At 46.0% G+C, this 20,095-nt stretch overlaps 1 protein-coding gene across 1 annotated transcript in view; it reads right to left on the reverse strand.

Annotated features, from left to right (window-relative positions):
- Positions 1–8,309: 8,309 nt before the first annotated feature.
- Positions 8,310–20,095, reverse strand: part of txnrd2.2 (thioredoxin reductase 2, tandem duplicate 2) — a 29,165-nt gene continuing 17,379 nt past the window's right edge. The window contains exons 12-17 of the mRNA XM_014170918.2: positions 16,328–16,464; positions 14,370–14,465; positions 13,065–13,157; positions 12,198–12,269; positions 11,868–11,965; positions 8,310–10,920 (exon numbers count right to left, since the gene is read on the reverse strand). Of these exons, the coding sequence (XP_014026393.1) occupies positions 10,797–10,920; positions 11,868–11,965; positions 12,198–12,269; positions 13,065–13,157; positions 14,370–14,465; positions 16,328–16,464 (620 nt within the window). The 3' untranslated portion in view covers positions 8,310–10,796. The remainder of the gene's footprint in view (positions 10,921–11,867; positions 11,966–12,197; positions 12,270–13,064; positions 13,158–14,369; positions 14,466–16,327; positions 16,465–20,095) is intronic.

Consider the following 20,095-nt stretch of genomic DNA (forward strand, 5'->3'; position numbering starts at 1 on the left):
CTTTCGGTTCTGCCAGTCAAGCTATCCCCCCCTCCCCTCCTCCCAGCTAAACCCCAAGCTAATGTTTTGGCTGTAAAGTGGGGTTATAGTGTCATGGCGGGAGAAGATAAGTCTTTGATTTATGGCTATCTGTGTCAAATTGATAACACAAGGGCCCCAGGGCAAACGCATGCAGAAGAGATACATTTGGAAGGAAATTGTCATCTGGACATTACACTGCTGATGCTTTTCCTTTTCCCTTAATGGTTATAGGAAGCTGGGGCCTTATAACAAGCTTGTAATCAGCTTGATGCTTACTTGGAGTTTTGAGATATTTCTGAGTACTAATATCCGTGATATCCGTGAATACTAATATCTGTGAATACTTTGGCATTAAGGTTATACACAAAATTACCATATAGTATAATATCATTTCAAATGATTGAGACAATTTTAAAGGGATTTTCCGGTGCTTTTGTATATTTTATAGCCAGTAGTTCTGAATGTAGGGTCACGAGCCAAAAGTGGTCGGTGAAAATTGCGCACTACGTCTCTCTCATCAACACAATCTCACACTCAATTAGTGCAAATATGTACAAGAAGTATTTCATGCATTTTTGTGTGACTTAATTCGTACGAAAATACATTTTTGTGCGACTTCATTTATAGGAAAATACATTTTTGGGAGGCAAACTTCGGAACAATCTTTCAAAAGTTATTAGAGCCAAGCATGATGTGCAATTGTGCTCTACACTGCCTTTTTTTGTGTCCCACATTTATTTATATAAAAAACAAACGTGTTAACAACCCAATATTGTTAATCAACCAGGTTGTCAGCAAACTAACAAAATAACACTATAACAAGGCAGGGTAATAAGCAGTGGTGTAAAAAGTACCCCATTGTCATGCTTGAGTAAAGATACCTTAATAGAAAATGACTCAAGTAAAAGTCATCCAGGAAAATACTACTTGAGTAAAACAAAAAAATATTTGGTTTTAAATATGCTTGAGTATCAAAAATAAATGTAATTGCTAAAATATACTTAAGCATCAAAAGTAAAGGTATAAATCATTTCAAATATCAGAGATCATCATCTAGATGAACAGGGGGCCGGAACAGTTCAAAATAATTTGAAGACTGCAAACTGAACGCAAGAAGCCTAAACAGATATAATACTTGACTAAAACATTATTTCAAACCTTGCTTACATTTGTATACTATCGCGTACACTGAGGGTACAAAATATTAGGAACACCTTTCTAATATTGAGATGCCCCCTTTTCCCCTCAGAAGAGCCTCAATTCACCAGGGCATGGACTACAAGGTGTCAAAATCTTTCCACAGGGATGTTGGCCCATATTGACTCCAATGCTTCCCACAGTTGTGTCAAGTTGGCTGGATGTCCTTTGGGTGGTGGACCATTCTTGACACACACGGGAAATTGTTGAGTGTGAAAAACCCAGCAGCGTTGCAGTTCTTGACACACGGTGCGCCTGGCACCTACTACCATATATGATGTTCAAAGGTACTTAAATCCTTTGTCTTGCCTACTCACCCTCAATTGCACACATACACAATCCCCGTCTCAAGACTTAAAAATAACTTTTTAACATGTCTCCTCCCATCCCGTGCGCCGAAGACGTGGATGTCGATTAAGGCAGCCCTCAGCACCTCTGGGTTAAATGCGGAGACACATTTCAGTTGAATGCATTCAGTTGTACAACTGACTAGGTATCCCCCTTTCCTTCCCCTCATCTACACTGATTGTAGTGGATTTAACAGGTGACATTAACAAGGGATCATAGCTTCCACCTGGTCAGTCTGTCAGGGGTAGTATTTTCAGTACTCCAGGAGCAGGGTATCCTACCTCTGGTCTATGCCATGGAAAGGGCAGGTGTTCCTAATGTTTTAAACAGTCGGATTTCCTAAATTAAAATCACTTGGAGCTGATTTGTTTGTGTTTTTAAAGTCTTATGTCCAACAATAAAAAATAAATTAAAAAAAAGCTCAGAAAACATGGGGAACCCTGCCTTATATTAAGCAAACCAGACGGCCCCATTTTCTTTCTTTTTTTCATTATTTACAGATAGCCAGGGGCAGACACATCATTTACAAACAAAGCATGAGTGTTTAGTGAGTCCGCCAAATCAGAGGCAGTAGGGATGACCAGGAATGTTCTCTTGATAAGTGCGTGAATATAACGAGTCATTATGGGTATCAGGGAAAATGTATGGAGCAAAAAGTACATTATTTTCTTTAGGAATGAAGGGAAATAAAAGTAAAAGTTGTCAAAAATGTAAATAGTAAAGTACAGACAGCCCAAAAAACTACTTACAGTACTTTCAAGAATTTTTACTTAAAGTATTTTACACCACTGGTAATAAGGAAGGTTCTTGTGTGGCCAGACCTGACTAGATGATTTAGGAGTTGAGGTAGGTGATTATAATTACATATTTTATTGAAGTCAAAGCCAGAAAAATGGCCAGAGGCACTGGTGGCCTACATAGGGTTGTGGTGGCTGGCTGGTGGGTGAACCAGTTTAGACAGAGAAACCTCAGCCCATAGTACATCTCTCCCTCTGTCTCTCTCTCATACAGAAACCCACTTCTCCTCCTTAGATAATGGCCTAAGAAGCCATGTGTAATAAATTAAGTTCCATTCCAGCGTGTTTCTGTCCTTATCTGATGTTGATAAGCCCATGTCACAGCCTTCACCTCCACTGAGGAGAGCAGAACTACCATCAGGACAGGACCCCGCTGTGTTCGCTCAAACTCAGTTTCCCCTCCACCTCAGACTCAGTTATAAGCCATGTCTTTCCCCAGCTGTAACAGAGGGAGGTTGGATTCAGGGTGAAGGAAAGGTGACTTGCGGATGACCCTTTGCTGAGGCCTTCTATTGGGGTCATTCTTGAATTGCGGTGGGAATACTGTCCCTTGACTTTGGCACCATGTAAAAACACTTTAAAACATTTTCAGTTTAATTTAACTGAGCTTCAAGTTTGTCTGGGTCCAAATCGCAAAGGACTTAAAAAATGGTCCACACGCGCACAGTCGTTAATAAGGAGTTTGAAATGGTTTGGCATAGATCCTCAAATCCTCAAAAAGTTATACAACTGCACCATTGAGAGCATCTTGACTGGCTGCATCACTGCTTGGTATGGCAACAGCGCCGCCCTCGATCACATGGTGCTACAGAGGGTGGTGTGGACAGCCCAGTACATCACTGAGGCCGAGCTCCCTGCCATCCAGGACCTCTATCAGGTGGTGTGAAAGGAAGACCTGGAAAATTGTTAAATACTCCAGCCACCCAAACCATAGACTGTTCTCTCTGCTTCCGCACGGCAACCGGTACCAGTGTATCAAGTCTGACACCAACAGGGTTCTGAACAGCTTCTATCCCCAAGCCATAAAACTGCTAAATAACTAACAAAAAGGGGTACACGGGGTAATCAATGTAATTGAGGTAATATGTACATATAGGTAGGTGTAAAGTGACTGCATAGATAATAAACAGATAGTAGCAGCAACGTGTGTGAAAGGTGTGAATGTATGTGTGTGTGTGTGTGTGTGTGTGTGTGTGTGTGTGTGTTGGAGTGTTCGTGATGTACGTGTGGGTGTGTGTCCAGAGTCCAGTGAGTGTACTTTGAGCCTGTGCTAAAAAAAATATATAATAGATAAGAATAAAATAAGGGGGTCAATGTAAATGGTCCGGGTAGCCATTTGATTAACTGTTTGGCAGTCTTATGGCTTGGGGGTAGAAGCTGTTAAGGAGCCTTTTGGTCCCAGACTTGGCGCTCTGGTAGCGCTTGCCGTGCGGTAGCAGAGATAACAGTCTATGAATTCGGTGGCTGGAGTCTGACAATTGTTAAGGCCTTCCTCTGACACCGCCTGGTATAGAGATTCTAGATGGCAGGGAGCATGGCCCCAGTGATGTACTGGGCCATACGCACTACCCTCAGTAGCGCCTTGCAGTCGGATGCCGAGTAGTTGCCATACCAAGCAGTGATGCAACCAGTCAGGATGCTCCTGATGGTGCAGCCGTAGGATCTGAGCATGCCAATTCATTTCAGCCTTCTGAAAACGAATAGGCATTGTCGTGCCGTCCTCACGACTGTGTTGGTGTGTTTGGACCATGATAGATCCTTAGTGATGTGGACACCAAGGAACTTGAAGCTCTCGACCTTCTCCACTACAGCCCCATCAATGTGAATGGGGGTATGATCGGCCCTCCTTACCCTGTAGTCCACGTTTAGCTCCTTTGTCTTGCTCACATTGAGGGAAAGGTTGTTGTCCTGGCACCACACTGCCAGGTCTCTGACCTCCTCCCTATAGGCTGTCTCATCGTCGTCGGTGATCAGGTCTACCACCGGCAAACTTAATGATGGTGTTGGAGTCGTAAGTGGGTGAACAGGGAGTACAGTAGGGGACCCCCTGTGTTGAGGGTCAGCGTGGCAGATGTGCTGTTGCCTACCCTCACCATCTGGGGGCGGCCCATCAGGAAGTCCAGGATCCAGTTGAAGAGGGAGGTGTTCAGTCCCAGGGTCCGTAGCTTTTTTTTCAAACATTTTTTAACCCTTTTTCTCCCCAATTTCGTGGTATCCAATTGGTAGTAGTTACTGTCGTCTCATAGCTGAAACTCCCGTACGGACTCGGGAGAGGCGAAACACAACCCAACCAAGCCGCACTGCTTCTTGACACAGCGCACACCCAACCCGGAAGCCAGCCGCACCAATGTGTCGGAGGAAACACCGTACACCTAGCGACCTGGTCAGCGTGCACTGCGCCCGGCCCGCCACAGGAGTCACTAGTGTGCAATGAGACAAGGATATCCCTGCCGGCCAAACCCTCCCTAACCCGGACAACGCTGGGCCAATTGTGCATTGCCCCATGAGCCTCCCGGCTGCGGCAGAGCCTGGGCTCGAACCCAGAGTCTCTGGTGGCCTTAGACCACTGCGCCACCCGGGAGGCCCCAGGGTCCTTAGCTTAGTGATGAGCTTTGTGGGCACTATAGTGTTGAACACTGAGCTGTAGACAAAGAAAAGCATTCTCACATAGGTGTTTACAATCATCATGATGCCTTGTGACTTCACCCCTAAACATACTTTTATATATGTAGTGTATGTTGACACCCCTTCAAATTAGTGGATTCGGCTATTTCAGTCACACCCGTTGCTGACAGGTGTAGAAAATCGAGCACACAGCCATGCAATCTCCATAGACAAACATTTGCAGTAGAATTACCTTACTGAAGAGCTCAGTGTCTTTCAACGTGGCACCATCATAGGATGCCACCTTTCCAACAAGCCAGTTCATAAAATTACTACTCTGCTAGAGCTGCCCCGGTCAACTGTAAGTGCTGTTATTGTGATGTGGAAATGTCTAGGAGCAACAACGCCTCAGCTGCGAAGTGGTAGGCCACAGAAGCTCACAGAACGTTACCGTTGAGTGCTGAAGCATGTAAAAATCAACTGTCCTCGGTTGCAACACTCACTATCGAGTTCCAAACTGCCTTGGGAAGCAACGTCTGCACAAGAACTGTTCATCGGGAGCTTCATGAAATGGGTTTCCATGGCTGAGCAGCCGCACACAAGCCTAAGGTCACCATGTGCAATGCCAAGCGTCGGCTGGAGTGGTGTAAAGCTCGTCACCATTGGACTCTGGAGCAGTGGAAACACGTTCTCTGGAGTGATGAATCACATTTCCCCATCTGGCAGTCCGACGGACAAATCTGGGTTTGGCGGATGCCAGAACGCTACCTGCCCCAATGCATAGAGCCAACTGTAAAGTTTGGTGGAGGAGGAATAATGGTCTGGTTCATGGTATGCCCCTAAGTTTCAATGAAGGGAAATCTTAACGCTACAGCATACAATTACATTCTAGACGATTCTGTGCTTCCAACTTTGTGGCAACAGTTTGGGGAAGGCCCAGCGTGACAATGCCCCCGTGCACAAAGCGAGGTCCATTTCGATTTGTCGAGATCGGTGTGGAAGAACTTGACTGGCCTACATAGAGCCCTGACCTCCACCCCATCGAACACTTTTGGGGTGAAGTTGAACACCGACTGTGAGCCAGGCCTAATTGCCCAACATCAGTGCCTGACCTCACTAATGCTCTTGTGGCTGAATGGAAGCATGTCCCCACAACAATGTTCCAACACCTAGTGGAAAGCCTTTCCAGAAGAATGGTGGTTGTTATATCAGCAAAGGAAGAACCAACTACATATTAATGCACATGATTTTGGAATGAGATGTTCGACGAGCAGGTGGCCACATACACTACATGACCAAAAGTATTTACCTCTATCACTCCAGTATCCCTGCACATTTTAAATATGGTATTGAAACTGACGCTATATAATAGCTTACTTACCTTCTCATGTTCTTATTTGGATTTATTGTTTTTAGTACTACATTGATATTGATTACTGCATTCTTGGGTTTAGAACTTGCAAGAAAGACATTTCACTGTACTTGTGCATGTGACATTAAAAACTTGGAAGTTATTTAATAAGATAACATACTGTATGTAAGTCCTTTATACTGCAAAACATCGATTTGTACGCATTGTAGAAACTACTGGGGGCTAGCAAATTGGCTTGCCCCACTGGTGATGTGTGGAGGTGTAGTTTTGGTCCTTTATACTGCAAAACATCGATTTGTACGCATTGTAGAAACTACTGGGGGCTAGCAAATTGGCTTGCCCCACTGGTGATGTGTGGAGGTGTAGTTTTGGGGATTGAGAGATATCTATTATTTTTAATGCTAGACAGTGAACAAAAGTATATATCAATAAAAACAAAGGCTATTAAAATATATTTTCTACTAGTATAATGTGTATCCCTCAGTTTTATGTCATTGGTGTTACCGCCATGAAAATCACTGATTTCAAAGATATACCTTGAGCATTTTCTCCAGTGGCAAACTGATCAGGGGTAGGGTCTATATTAATACACTTATTAGCTAATCACACCCTTTAAGTATGTCATACATTTGAGGATTCCATTGATCATTTGGTGTGTCTAAACCCAAAGTTTCACTTGGTGTTAGTCAGTTTAATTGAAGGGAAACAATATTGAAAGCAAAATGATTAATCATATCACTATAGTAAATAATATTTATTAGTTGAATTAGAATGGGAAGGTGTACCCAAATACATTTAAAGACGGAATCCATAGTAGGAGGAAACAGTGCCACTGGCTGCCCCCACCACCATTATTGTTTATGTTGCTGAGCTGAGGAGCGTCACACAGCATGGTCAAAAATTTGTGTGCTCTTCTATCACACGTGCAATGATCTCCGAGGGTAAAAAAAACATTGCTCACTGTTGTCTTTGTGGTAATATCGCAAACGGACGTAGCTATTTCACCATTAAGGATTCCAGCTTTAAATGTGGGCTCCCGAGTGGTGCAGCGGTCTAAGGCACTGCAAGAGGCGTCACTACATTCCCTGGTTCGAATCCAGGCCGTGATTGGGAGTCCCATAGGACGGCGCACAACTGGCCCAGCGTCGTCCGGGTTTGGCCGTCATTGTAAATAAGAATTTGTTCTTAACTGACTTGCCAAGTCAAATTAAGGTTACCTAAAAAAATGTTTTGCCCCTATTCATTTCTGAGGGATAATCCTCGCCTGTTTTAGCCTTTTTTGTTTCCAGCGTAATTTTCCCGCAAATGTTTACACAAGACAGGCTTTTGTCTCCTTCCTCACCCTCGTCTTCCTCCCAGGGCTTTGGGCCCAGCCGTGGGGCTGCGTACCTTTCGTATGTGTCATTGGTGTCTGTGGATGTCTGCGCTCCCAGAGTTGGCTGTAAGGGCTCAGGGACTAAAGTCACAATGGCCCTGTGAATGACGACTCACAGTTAAGACGGTCAACCTTCAATGGGCCGGATTAAGACTGAAAATATGCCCTGAACGCACCTTGACATGTTTACCTTGTTCTAAGTGTGCTACCAAGCTGGATTTAACCTGTTTGTCACAACCAGTTCCTTCTATTTTTGGAGGGAAACAAAAAACACAAAGCCTTTTGCTGTTCACTATTACTCAAGGGCCACGCAATGAACTTCATTGCTAGTGGTCTGACGGTAGATTTCAGAGTGACACGGGCCTCAGTTCAGGGGTGAAGCTGCTTGGGGATTCTAAGGACTTTCTGGGTTTGTGAGAGCCCGGTCCTTAACCAAACAAACAGAGGAATTTGTGCCATTGTTGGTCCAGAGGGTTGAGTGACAGGGCTGCACTACACCGCACAGCCTCCGACGCAGAGCTTAACTAACAATCATCGAGCCACAGACACACACAGATGGAGACACCCATGCAACAGACACAGACAAAAAGGCAGGCCCAGTGAAACAGAGGACATTATTTTAATGGAAGACATCAGTGCATTCTCATATATTATTCCTTCTTTACATATAAATAATGCAATACAAAGCTTCATTGTGAATTAGGCTACTCTATTTACAGTAACTAATGTTGGTCGCCAGGTGTCATCAGACATGCCCTCCCCAAGTTGTGGGTTTCAGCGCAAGTTATCATTAGCTGGCGACCTGAAAGTTGAACCCTGACCCCTGTGAGGAACTAAGCATTACATTCTGCAAGGCTGAGGCTGATTCTGCGCTCCCATTTAAGCCCAAGGCACTTTTGTCTATCAACAACAATTAACAGAGACACTTCAAACAATACAATAACAAATCAATGTTTCAGTCGTAAATATGATTCTGACTTGTGCGTTTGGGCAGCTTCATGCAGAAAATACAGGAACTTACTGTTAGATGGGATCAACAACTTTGCCTTGAGCCCAGCAGCAGCAGTAGCAGCCTGCTCTCTGGAGTGAGTGCCTCGTTAAGATGAGACATATACTCATTTGCCTGGCTAAATACACCCAGGCAGTGTGTGTTGGATGGTCCCAGCCTCAGCATGTGTAGTGGGTGATGGAGTCAAGCTGTTCCTGCCGAGCGGGGGGGGGTCAGGGTCCTTCAGTCAGCACCCCGTCCCTGAACGGAGCACACAGGAATCGCCCCTTCCTTCTACACCTCTCCATCCCCCTCTTCCCCTGGTCTGGCTGCATCCCTCGCTCTCCCTCCCTCAACCCCAGGTCCAAATAAACCTGGTAGCGCTGTTGCTCTCCTCTCTCCCCTCCCTCCATCATCCTGAGCAGTGCGCTGTCACTCCCCTCATCAGGATCATTAATCAGGCCAGGCAGATTAGAGTTCAAACACAAATAAACCAGCCCAGTGCCCTGCTCTTAGCTCCCCTCAGCTCCACCGTTCCCCATTCCACTCAAACTGCACTGCATGACCTGTCCAGCTCAGTCCAGCACTGCATAGTTCTCTGCTTTCAGGACGTGTAGGAAAGGATGATTGGGTGAAGAGTGGACTGGTGTGGAATAGTGTACTTGACATGTTTGAAGACTTAAATAGTACGACATCATTTATGTGACTGGTAAAAATCACAATAGTATAATGGCAGTTAAGTGAAATAAACAAACCGCCTTATCTCAGAGGGTGATGACTTTGTGGGCTAAACTGCCAGCCGTGTAAATACACAATTTTATCAGTTAGCGCTGCAAATGCCTCTATGGTCTCCACATTCATAACATAACAGACATCTCAAATAAGGATTAAAAGATTCCAATGTGCACCGTGAATGTGCCAGGGCTTATTCATTATACACTGACTTCACTACCCTATCATTTCTTTACTGGCAAGTTATTCAAAGAAAATAAGAGGGCAATACCGCCACCTTTAGGCAGCATTTGGTACTGCCACCACTGTGGCCCAGGTAGTTTCTCTCCCGTAGAGGGATTGGGTTGCCAGAGGTTGCTGGCCAAGGCGTCCCCACACACAGACTGACAGAGGTTGTTATTGTAGTCCCACTGTATTCCTTTGTGCATTGGGGTTGAGGGGAGGTGAGAGGGGGGGGGGAGAGCAGAGTGCTGGAATGAGTGGAGGCCTAATCAAGGGCTCTGCACTCTGGCCCAGACCGGGCCCTGTGCTGCTCTGCACCTCTCTGACTGACAGCCTGCCCGCCGACTGTTTGTGTGTGTCCATGGGAAACGGGTAGTGTCACCGCGGCGACGGCCCTTGGCCCATCCATCAGTGTCACCCGGGCAACGCATATGTCACTTTCAAGACTAATGGACAGGAAGAACAGGAGGAGAAACAACAATATTTTCTGAATATATTTCAGAAACATTAGTTGCCCAGCTTTCTCTCTCTTATACAGTTATTTTTCAACAAACTGGAATGGGTCCTAATTCTGATTTATGAGCCAGTTTATTTAAAGGATGCTGCTTGTGTCTGGACGTTTTCACGAACGTGGGTCTAGAACTCCTTATGGCTTTCAGAGGGAGAAGGGGACATACTACATACATTAAGGGGCTACATTGGGTAACCATGGCCTGGTTAATGTGACCACTAGTCAAACCTGACACAGATCTAGCTTTACCTAGATTTGGCATTGCAGTCATGACCTGGAGGACCCTGCAATGATAAGACGGAGTGGAGACCTGAAATCCAGAGGAACTGGGATGTCAGGGAAAGCAGAGCGTGCTTCTACAGGTTTTACATGGACCGTTATGAGGTGGCTAGGAGACAAGTGTTGCAACCAGAGCTATATATATGCATTACAATTACTTCCCTGTATGCGTCTCTAATGGGACCATAATGCCTTTCTAGTGCACTACTTTTGACCAGAGCCCTATGGGCCCTGGTTGAACGTAGTGCACTACATAGGGAGGAGGGTGACATTAGGGACACATTCCCTGTCTCTACGAGGAGGTTCCTTCCCGTGTGCTCAGGTGTGTTCAGAGAAGGGGGTGCTTAACCTCAGCAGCCGGTAACCGTGGCGTCCAGCCCTGAGCGCTTGCTGACGTTGACTTTGGTCAGCTCCTCGGCACAAGTGGGGTGGATCCCCACGGTCTCCTTCAGGTGAGTGAGGGTGGCCCCGCATCTGGAGAGAGACAGAGACACGGAGACTTCATTCATACAACCGACTCCTGTCCTGACAGCACCACCCATTGTCCAATCTTTAGGTTTCTCTTACTATACTGAACAAAAATATAAAACGCAACATGCAACAATTTCAAAGATTTTACTGAGTTACAGTCAATTGAGGAAATCAGTCAATTGAAATAAATTCATTAGGCCCAAATCTATGGATTTCACATGACTGGGCAGGGGTGCAGCCATGGGTGGGCCTAGGAGGGCATAGGCCCACCCACTGGGGAGCCAGGCCCAGCCAATCATAATGAGTTACTCCCCACAAAAGGGCTTTATAACAGACAGAAATACTCCTCAGCAATGCCAATTGCATGCTCCCGCAAAACTTGAAACATCTGTGGCATTTGTTGTGTGACAAAACTGCACATTTTAGAGTGGCCTTTTAACGTCTCCAGCACAAGGTGCACCTGTGTAATGATCATGCTGTTTAATCAGCTTCTTAATATGCCACACCTGTCAGGTGTATTAATTATTTTGGCAAAGGAGAAATGCTCACTAACAGGGAAGTAAACAAATTTGTGCACAACATTCGAGAGAAATAAGCTTTTTGCTCGTATGGAAAATGATTTCCGTTCATGAAACACAGGACCAACACTTTACATGTTGCGTTTATATTTTTGTTCAGTGTAGTATCTCTGCTGCACTGATAAAGGCTCATCTTGTCACGTATATACTCACCTATATCTAGAATTTACAACGTACATGGCATCCATTCATTTTAGATGAATGAATGAACCTACAGAACTAACATATGTTAGTATGAGAACTATACATTAGAGCCAAAATAATTTTTTAAAAGCAGTTTAGCAATTTCTTAAACTAACCACAACCCTACAACATCTGTATGATCTACTATGAGTACCTATCTAACTCCATCAAGCAGAGTGGTTGACTTACTGGAAGCCCATAGCAAAGCCCTGGGTAACTTCTCCAGCGTTGGGGCCAGTGAAGTGCAGGCCGAGGATTCTCTGGTCTCCACCCCGCTTACACACCACCTTAGGCGGTGAGAGAAGCAACGTTACACCCTCTAAACCTCCAGGCTACACTTCAGATGCAACATAAGGAGGTAAGGCTGCAACTTTGCCAAAATTCACAGGTTTTCCAGAAATCACGGTTGAAAATCTCCTGGAATCAGGAGGGAATAAGCAGAAAATACGGGAATACTCCAACCGGGATTTCTGGAATACCTGGGAATTTTTCAACCCTACTGTGAGGGCTTGTTCTGACCTTTATGTAACACTGGCTGGCATCTCTCTCAGCCACAGTGAACTCCAGAGGCTTGTAGAAGGCATGGTACACCTAGACAGAGAACAACAGAGGGATACATGACCATTAGTCCACCAACAATGTATAGTATTTTACAATACTTGCTCGTGTGAAAGTAGGCCCTGGATCTCAGATCGTTCACTATGAATCTGGTATTACAAAACTGTTCTCACAACACTTTGCTCAATTAAAAAAAAAAAAAAGGTACATTTCAGACCCTGGTTTCACGGTGTGTGTTTTATATGGAGCCAGCGAACGTGCCGATACAAGTCGCCGGACGGGCCATGCACACAGGCAGCTGTCAGGACCCATGGTGCACCTCTCCTGCTGCGGTGCTTTAGATCACAACGCCTGTCAGCACCTGATACACACGTCAATCAGGCCCTCTGCTCACCTGTCAATCACACAGTGGAGCTACACCTCGCTCTACAACAAGCCGGGGCGCTCTGGACACAGGTGTTAGCAGCTGGCACTCTGCACGCACACACACACACACACACAGCGAGAGGCACTCTGTACACACACACACACACACGGAGCGAGAGGCACTCTGTACACACACACACACACACACGGAGCGAGAGGCACTCTGTACACACGGAACGAGAGGCACTCTGTACACACACACGGAGCGAGAGGCACGCACGCAATTATACACACACGCAATCACACCACTTTCTATTTCACAAATGTATAAAGCAGTAGACAGAGGCACACCAGGATTCACAATCCTTTAAGAACTGAAAGCTTTCCCAGAATAGCTCGGCAGACCTCCATTCAGTTTGAAAATCAGCTAGCTATAATGTTAGTGGTTTAGGTCTACTGTACCTCTATGGAGTCCTTCCCATGTCTGCCCTCAGCCTCCTCCTCTGATAGGCCCACACAGCCATACTCCAGAGGGGTGAACACTGTGGTGGCAACCTAGGGACACAACCAATCAGAAGGCACATAAAGTCTTGTTACATCATGTTACATGAGGATAGACAGGCCACACAGCAACTCTCCAGTCGGGTGGCAACCTAACCCGACAGACAGAAAGTCAAGGACACAAGAAACAAGTCAAGGACACAAGAAACAAGTCAAGGACACAAGAAACAAGTCAAGGACACAAGAAACAAGTCAAGGACACAAGAAACAAGTCAAGGACACAAGAAACAAGTCAAGGACACAAGAAACAAGTCAAGGACACAAGAAACAAGTCAAGGACACAAGAAACAACACAAGAAACAAGGCAAGGACACAAGAAACAAGTCAAGGACACAAGAAACAAGTCAAGGACACAAGAAACAAGTCAAGGACACAAGAAACAACACAAGAAACAAGTCAAGGACACAAGAAACAAGTCAAGGCAAACAAAGTCATATTATAGCAGGATACTGTAGATAGGCAGACCCATACTACAGGCCGGTCACATCACCTCTACTCCATCTCCCACCATTGGGAGTAAAATAAAGTGGTAATCTAATCTACTGTATCTCCAACCATCTACCATTGGGAGTAAAATAAAGTGGTAATCTAATCTACCTCCAACCATCTACCATTGGGAGTAAAATAAAGTGGTAATCTACTGCATCTCCTACATTTACATTTTAGTCATTTAGCAGACGCTCTTATCCAGAGCGACTTACAGTAGTGAATGCATACATTTCACACATTATTTTCTCCGTACTGGTCCCCCATGGGAATCGAACCCACAACCCTGGCGTTGCAAACACCATGCTCTACCAACTGAGCCACACGGGACCATCTACCATTGGGAGTGAAATAAAGTGGTAATATAACAATGCTACAAAAGACCACAAAAAAAGGAACAAAGACGCAACTAGAGCACAAAATAAGCATTTAAGCAATAAGTACCATTACTAATGGTTTCGGAATTAAAATGTAGAAGAGGTGCAGAAGACGTGCAGTGTGTCCCATTAAAACCCCATGAGTCAGACCAGGCTGCATAATCCAGGGAAAACAACGACTAGGCATTAAAACCAAAATTCACAGAAGTGGAGCTGATTTAACACTTAAAACACAAGCATAAAACAAAGACATCAAACGCCGCATACAGACAAGCTGTAGAGAGATTGGGGGGGGGGGTGGGGGTGGGGGGGGCATAGGAGTAGTGTGTGTGTGTCTACTCACGTTGTCGTAGTTCATTAGCTCATTGGTCTGGCCTGCGAGCCTGCGGGCGAGGAGCTTCCCTGCCTTAATGGCTGTGGGGGTCAACTCAGGACGACCCTGGAAACACACAACAACGCTAATGAGTGACATGAGAAAACGGAGAGACAGACAGACAGACAGATAAACAGAGAGAGCAGACAGACAAACAGAGAGAGCAGACAGAGGGAAGCCGACAAAGTGCGTATGCATGCAAATGCGCTTAAATGTATGCATGCAGGCTACGCACACAAACACACAGAGAGCACCTCCTTAACACAGGCCCTTTGGCTATATAGAGAGAGAGAGGGGACAGTTGTGCCTGTGAGTTACTGTGTAGACTAACCTGTAGCCTCTGGCTTGAACACACATCCATGACAATGGCATTGACTAATAAAGGTTTCTTAACTGCCTTGCACACTGAAAAACAAACATCGCTTTTGTATCCTCAAAGAATTTCCCCACTCGACCCAACTGACTGTTAACCCCTTACACTCGTGGGAATTGCACATTTGGACTCAAGGGTGTTTGGTTTGCTTGAATGACATCAAAGCGGTCTTTATTGTAATCCTCAACGTCTCATCTTTCAAAATACATCGAGTCCTCGTAATTTACAGCGTTTCCCTCACTCAGACAACAAAACATTTGCAAAAGTTGCACAATTAGCAGGAGGGATGGGGGTAAGTTCTTGTCGCGCGCGGTGCTCATGTTCCGAACGGCTGTCAGTCAAAACCCATACAGCGCTGTGAAGCAGAGACACTGAGCTCTGACGTCAAACAGAGCAGGTTACTGTACTGCCAATGCGTACCAATTTAGGAGCTTATCAGTGCCCAAGGCTGCCATTTTCAACAGGTATACGGGTACAAGTGTAAAGGCCTACTCACAACAGTTTAACAATACAGGAAGGGGCAGAGCTGCAGGGTGAATTCTTTCTGAAAGCTTGTTAAAGGGATACTTCGGGATTTTGGCAATGATGCCCTTTATCTACTTTCCCCAGAGTCGGATTAACTTGTGGACAGCTTTTTTTTTTAATGTCTCTGTGTCCAGTACGAAGGAAGTCAGAGGTAGTTTCGTGAGCCAATGCTAACTAGCGTTAGCGCAATGACTGGAAGTCTATGGTACCTAGTAGGCTCCATGGAAGTAGATAAAGGGCCTTATTGCCAAAATCCCCAAGTATCCCTTTAAGTCATGAGCAACCTGTTTGATTAGCACGACTGCTGAACATCCTGTTTTCTAAGACAGCTCCTCCGGCGCAGGAGGTGTGTGTGTGTGTATGTGTGTGTGTGTGTGTGTGTGTGTGTGTGTGTGTGTGTGTGTGTGTGTGTGTGGTGGTATTTCGGTAACTGTGTTTACACACCACTTGGGTCTGCGTCATTGTAATGCATTTCTTGGCAGTCCACAGGTGTTCTTCAATGTCTCAAAACAAAAAGGTGCTCTGTTTGGACATACTTAAATATCAATCCATCCCCTTTTTAAAAAAGTCTCCCAGTATGTGAAAAGATGACAGGCATCAGGGCTAAGAGTGACTCATCAAACGCTCGTGTCAATCTAACCGTCTGAAGAGGCCTGTTGAAGTTAGGAAATCCACAGCTGGTCGCGTTAAAAAGACAGGACTGACATTTGATACATGGAGAAAGAGTATTGTGATTGAGCAGTTTGAGAGGAGTCCTTGTCCCACGCCATCTGCTGTGTAGCTCCAGCCATATGCTTCAATATCAAATGAATTGGAAAGATAGGCTACATCTAAAATGATGACATTCGATGATGCCCAGTGAACTACGGTATCACTTGAACTGTTTGCATACCAAATGGTTTCTTGTATAAAGCGTCACCTTGGTAGGCCTATTCATTTCAGTCTTCCATACATTCCTGGAGAGGTTCACGTTGGTGTTTTAAGGCTGGGTGGGTACACTGAGAGGATGACAGACATGATCAACACCTACCTCGCCGATATCGCCGAAAGCGTAGATGTTCGGCACAGATGTGGATTCGTCAGCAGCCACAAGTATTTTCCCTGACTCTTTGTTGAGCTTGACGCCAACTTTCTCCAGGCCGAGAGTTTTGGTTTCAGGGGCTCTGCCTATGGTCAAAATGGAGGAAAACACAGTCAGAAACTCTATATTATGTTACACATTAAGAGAGAGAGGGGAGGTTATGGGAATCTTAAGATTCTTAGAAAACAACAACTGCTGCTCAGTGTTCATAACACATACCATTGAGTTGGCACGCTAAGGGTATAAGTTAAAGGCATGTCCTAAGACTCTCCATCCAACAGAAAGTAAGGCAAATCTTCTCCAGCTAGTAGAAAAAACATCTGCACAGCTGTGAGGAGGAGGAGATGTTGGAGCGATGGAGGCTTGTCTTTTGGCAGGGGATAGGAAGGCATCCCGTCAGCCACCTGGGGCGCTGGTTGTCATTTCTGCTACTTCCTGGGGTACGGTTGACTGATGCTGTCAACGCTTGCCCATCTCGTCGCCCCATCTCCATGGCGATGGTGAGCACCAAGCACCCCTGCAGCCCGGCCCGGGACCTGGTTGAGACTCTGTGCCTCCCTCTCCTCCCCCCTCTCCTCCCCACCTTCTCACTCCCTGCCTGGGTAACACAATAACCCCGCTTCTCGGCAGGGCCTAGGAGGTACCCGAGTAAAACGTAGATGCTATCGGACAACAAGAATAACAAACCCCCCCCAAGACCCTTTTCCTGGCTGGAGCCGAGGAACAACTTCCTCCGCTGCAGCCAGACCTGGGAGGGCCGAGGGACCTGTCCATTACCGCAGCACGGGTGGTAGAGAGACAGGCAGTATGGCTCAAAGCAGCGGTTTACCTGAACTAGGCTAGCAGGACCATGCAGAGCCACCAGTGTTCAACTACGCAGATTAGGTCTAACACAGGGATCTCTACCTGTCATGACTGCCTTTCTCAAAGTGTGTATATAAAATAAATAAATAAACATATATACACACACACACCAGTGAGAGAGCACACTGCATGCATACCTTGCTAAGAGACAGTGCATAGTTGGACATTCTAGCATGAGTTGTGTTTACAAAAAGTTGGTTCTTAAGAGGTCTTGCCCCACCGTACCAAACCCCAGCTCATTTCTACCAGGAGTCAGGAGGACTATCTTATACCAGTATCCACTCTGTTCTCTCCATGTATAGACTCGGATACTACAGCCACTCATGACTTGCCTTTCTTGCTTAACTGGGTTTCTCCATCTAGGATTGGAGACTGTTGGAGTGCCACTGTTCCATTGTGTGGCGTGGACACAACAACAAGAGGTTCTGCTGATAAGAGCCTTCAGTGAGTGTGGAGCCACACACAGGGGTAATGACAGCCAATGACAGGCAGGCCTGATAGGACTACACTGAACAAAGACTGTTGTAACACACAGAGGAAATCTCAAGACCCAACAGCTAATTAGCCACAACAAGCTTCCTGGCACGACTTGAGACCAACTAGGCCCACATGGCAGCTTTTTAGATCAATCACGTGAACATAGACAAGAGAAAAAAATAAGGAAAATAGTTTTTTCTGGGAAGGCAGCATATTAAAGGCCTAAAATGAGCATAAGAGATATGATTGTGTCAGGATCCGCACTCTGGCTCAGAGAGACTTTTCTGAGTATGGGGAGTAGGCTTCTCTCAGAGAGGCTTCACATCCAACCATTTCAGTTCATATGGAGACATAAGCATCACACAAACTTCAACCTCTTTCGGTGTCCCTCAAAATCTGAGAGGAAAAGGGTTGGGGTAACACAAATAGGTGGGAGGGAAGCGTTATGTTGTACACCCAGAGGAAATATGCTGTTTCCTCCTCTGTGCTGTTGGCCACCTGGCCTTGGGTGCGGTCCTGAGGAAGGACAGGCCTTGGGAAGGATGATCATGGAGAAGCAGCCATAGCTACAGGACTGGAACAGACAGTCCCCACCAACACCAGCCTCCTATTCCTCCCTCAGAGTAGCTCACTGAGTCCTGATTCTCCACTCTTCTCCCAAAGTGTGCACTTGCGCACTTTCCATCACTAATTTACAAGCATTAATCAATGCAAGTGTAATCCTTGGCTTGAGGGAGTTTCCACCATTGTTAAATCCATGACAGGAAGTATGCAAGTGCATTCTTTGAGAAAAGGGTGGAGAATCAGGACATACCCACAGTCTTTTATAGCTCCACTGAGGGCACAGACCCAGTCTGACCTGTAGTGTAAAGGGCACATTGGGGAAGTGGCGAGAGGCCCACTCATAACTCCCACAGTCAGACAGACACACTTCAAAAGGAGAGGCCCAGGAGTGGATGTCCTCACTGCCCTGCACGACAACACCAGGGTAAAGGCCGCAATAGACTGTAGCCTACACAGTAAAGTAGTAATGTAATCTAGCAATCAGGTAAGTATAAAGTCATATTTCTCTTACAACCAATAACCCACATACACTGGGGAAACCTTTACCCTCTGCTGGGTGAGAGTGCATGTGAGGATGAGACCTGCACTGTCTGCACCATCTCAACCATGAAGAATGTCTATCCACCAAAATATAACAACTCAGTGAAAAATATCGTTCGTGCTGCCAATTTTCCATTAGTCTCAAGGTCTGGGTGTTTTGAGTGCAGTGACTCGACAGAATCGACAGTTTGCCTTGATGTTCACATTGTGAGAACCCCAGCTCTCTGAGAGCTGCAACCTGCCAGGGCGGGAAGAACGTAATCTCTCCCTAAAGGTCACCCATATCCTGGTCCCTGTCACACGCACAGGCAGAGAGAGAGAGACACCCACCCTAGCCTGTCCCGGCTGGTACGGCAGAGCCACACACCGCTGGGACTCGGCGTGGGCGTAAGGTCAGGTTTTGGGAAACGCATCGTCTTTGGGACCGTCTCAACACAAATAAACATTGGCTGGGCAGCCAGGCGGAAGTTCCCTCCATTGTGCTGGTCAGCAGAATGAGAGAAATGACATGGTGCGATAAAGAGAGAAAAGGACTGTGGCGCGCGAGAGAGAGAGGTCTGTTGGGTGCGCAGAGCTGCAGACAGGGCCTTGCCGTGCAGATGCTGCGGGGTGGATGAGATGGTGCGGCCGGGCAGCCTGGTTTCCTCAGGGCTGGCACGGCGGGCAGGAAAGCCCAGAGCAGCGTGGGAGAACAAAGGAGGGAATGCAGTGACCCCCTGCGGCTGGGTGCATCCTGCTCCCCTCAGCCAGAACCCAGGACCAGGACCCAGCGCTGGGCTGGGTGATTAACACTTCCCCTGGTGGTTCCATCACTCACGTTTTATTACCTTGTTTTTGAGCTTGATACCCTCTCAGTTTGCTGACACTGCACTATATTGTGGATGACAATAAAAGAAATGGAAAGGGAGGACAACGAGTACTTCCACTGATACAGCATCTCAGGATACGTCGTTGCAAAGCCAGTCGTATGTTACGTGGCCTACTTAACACACGTGATTGCAGCTACTACAAAAATAGTAGGGACTTAGTACCCAAACAGTAGTACCCTAATGTAGTAATTTGTGTGACAACTAAACTCAGCAAAAAAAGAAACGGCCCTTTTTCAGGACCCTGTCTTTCAAAGATTCTTTGTAAAAATCCAAATAACTTCACAGATCTTCATTGTTAAGGGTTTAAACACTGTTTCCCATGCTTGTTCAATGAACCATAAACAATTAATGAACATGCACCTGTGGAACGGTCATTAAGACACTAACAGCTTACAGAAGGTAG

This window comes from Salmo salar, chromosome ssa24 (genome assembly GCF_905237065.1).
Source record: "Salmo salar chromosome ssa24, Ssal_v3.1, whole genome shotgun sequence".
In the NCBI taxonomy this organism is placed as follows: Eukaryota; Metazoa; Chordata; class Actinopteri; order Salmoniformes; family Salmonidae; genus Salmo; species Salmo salar.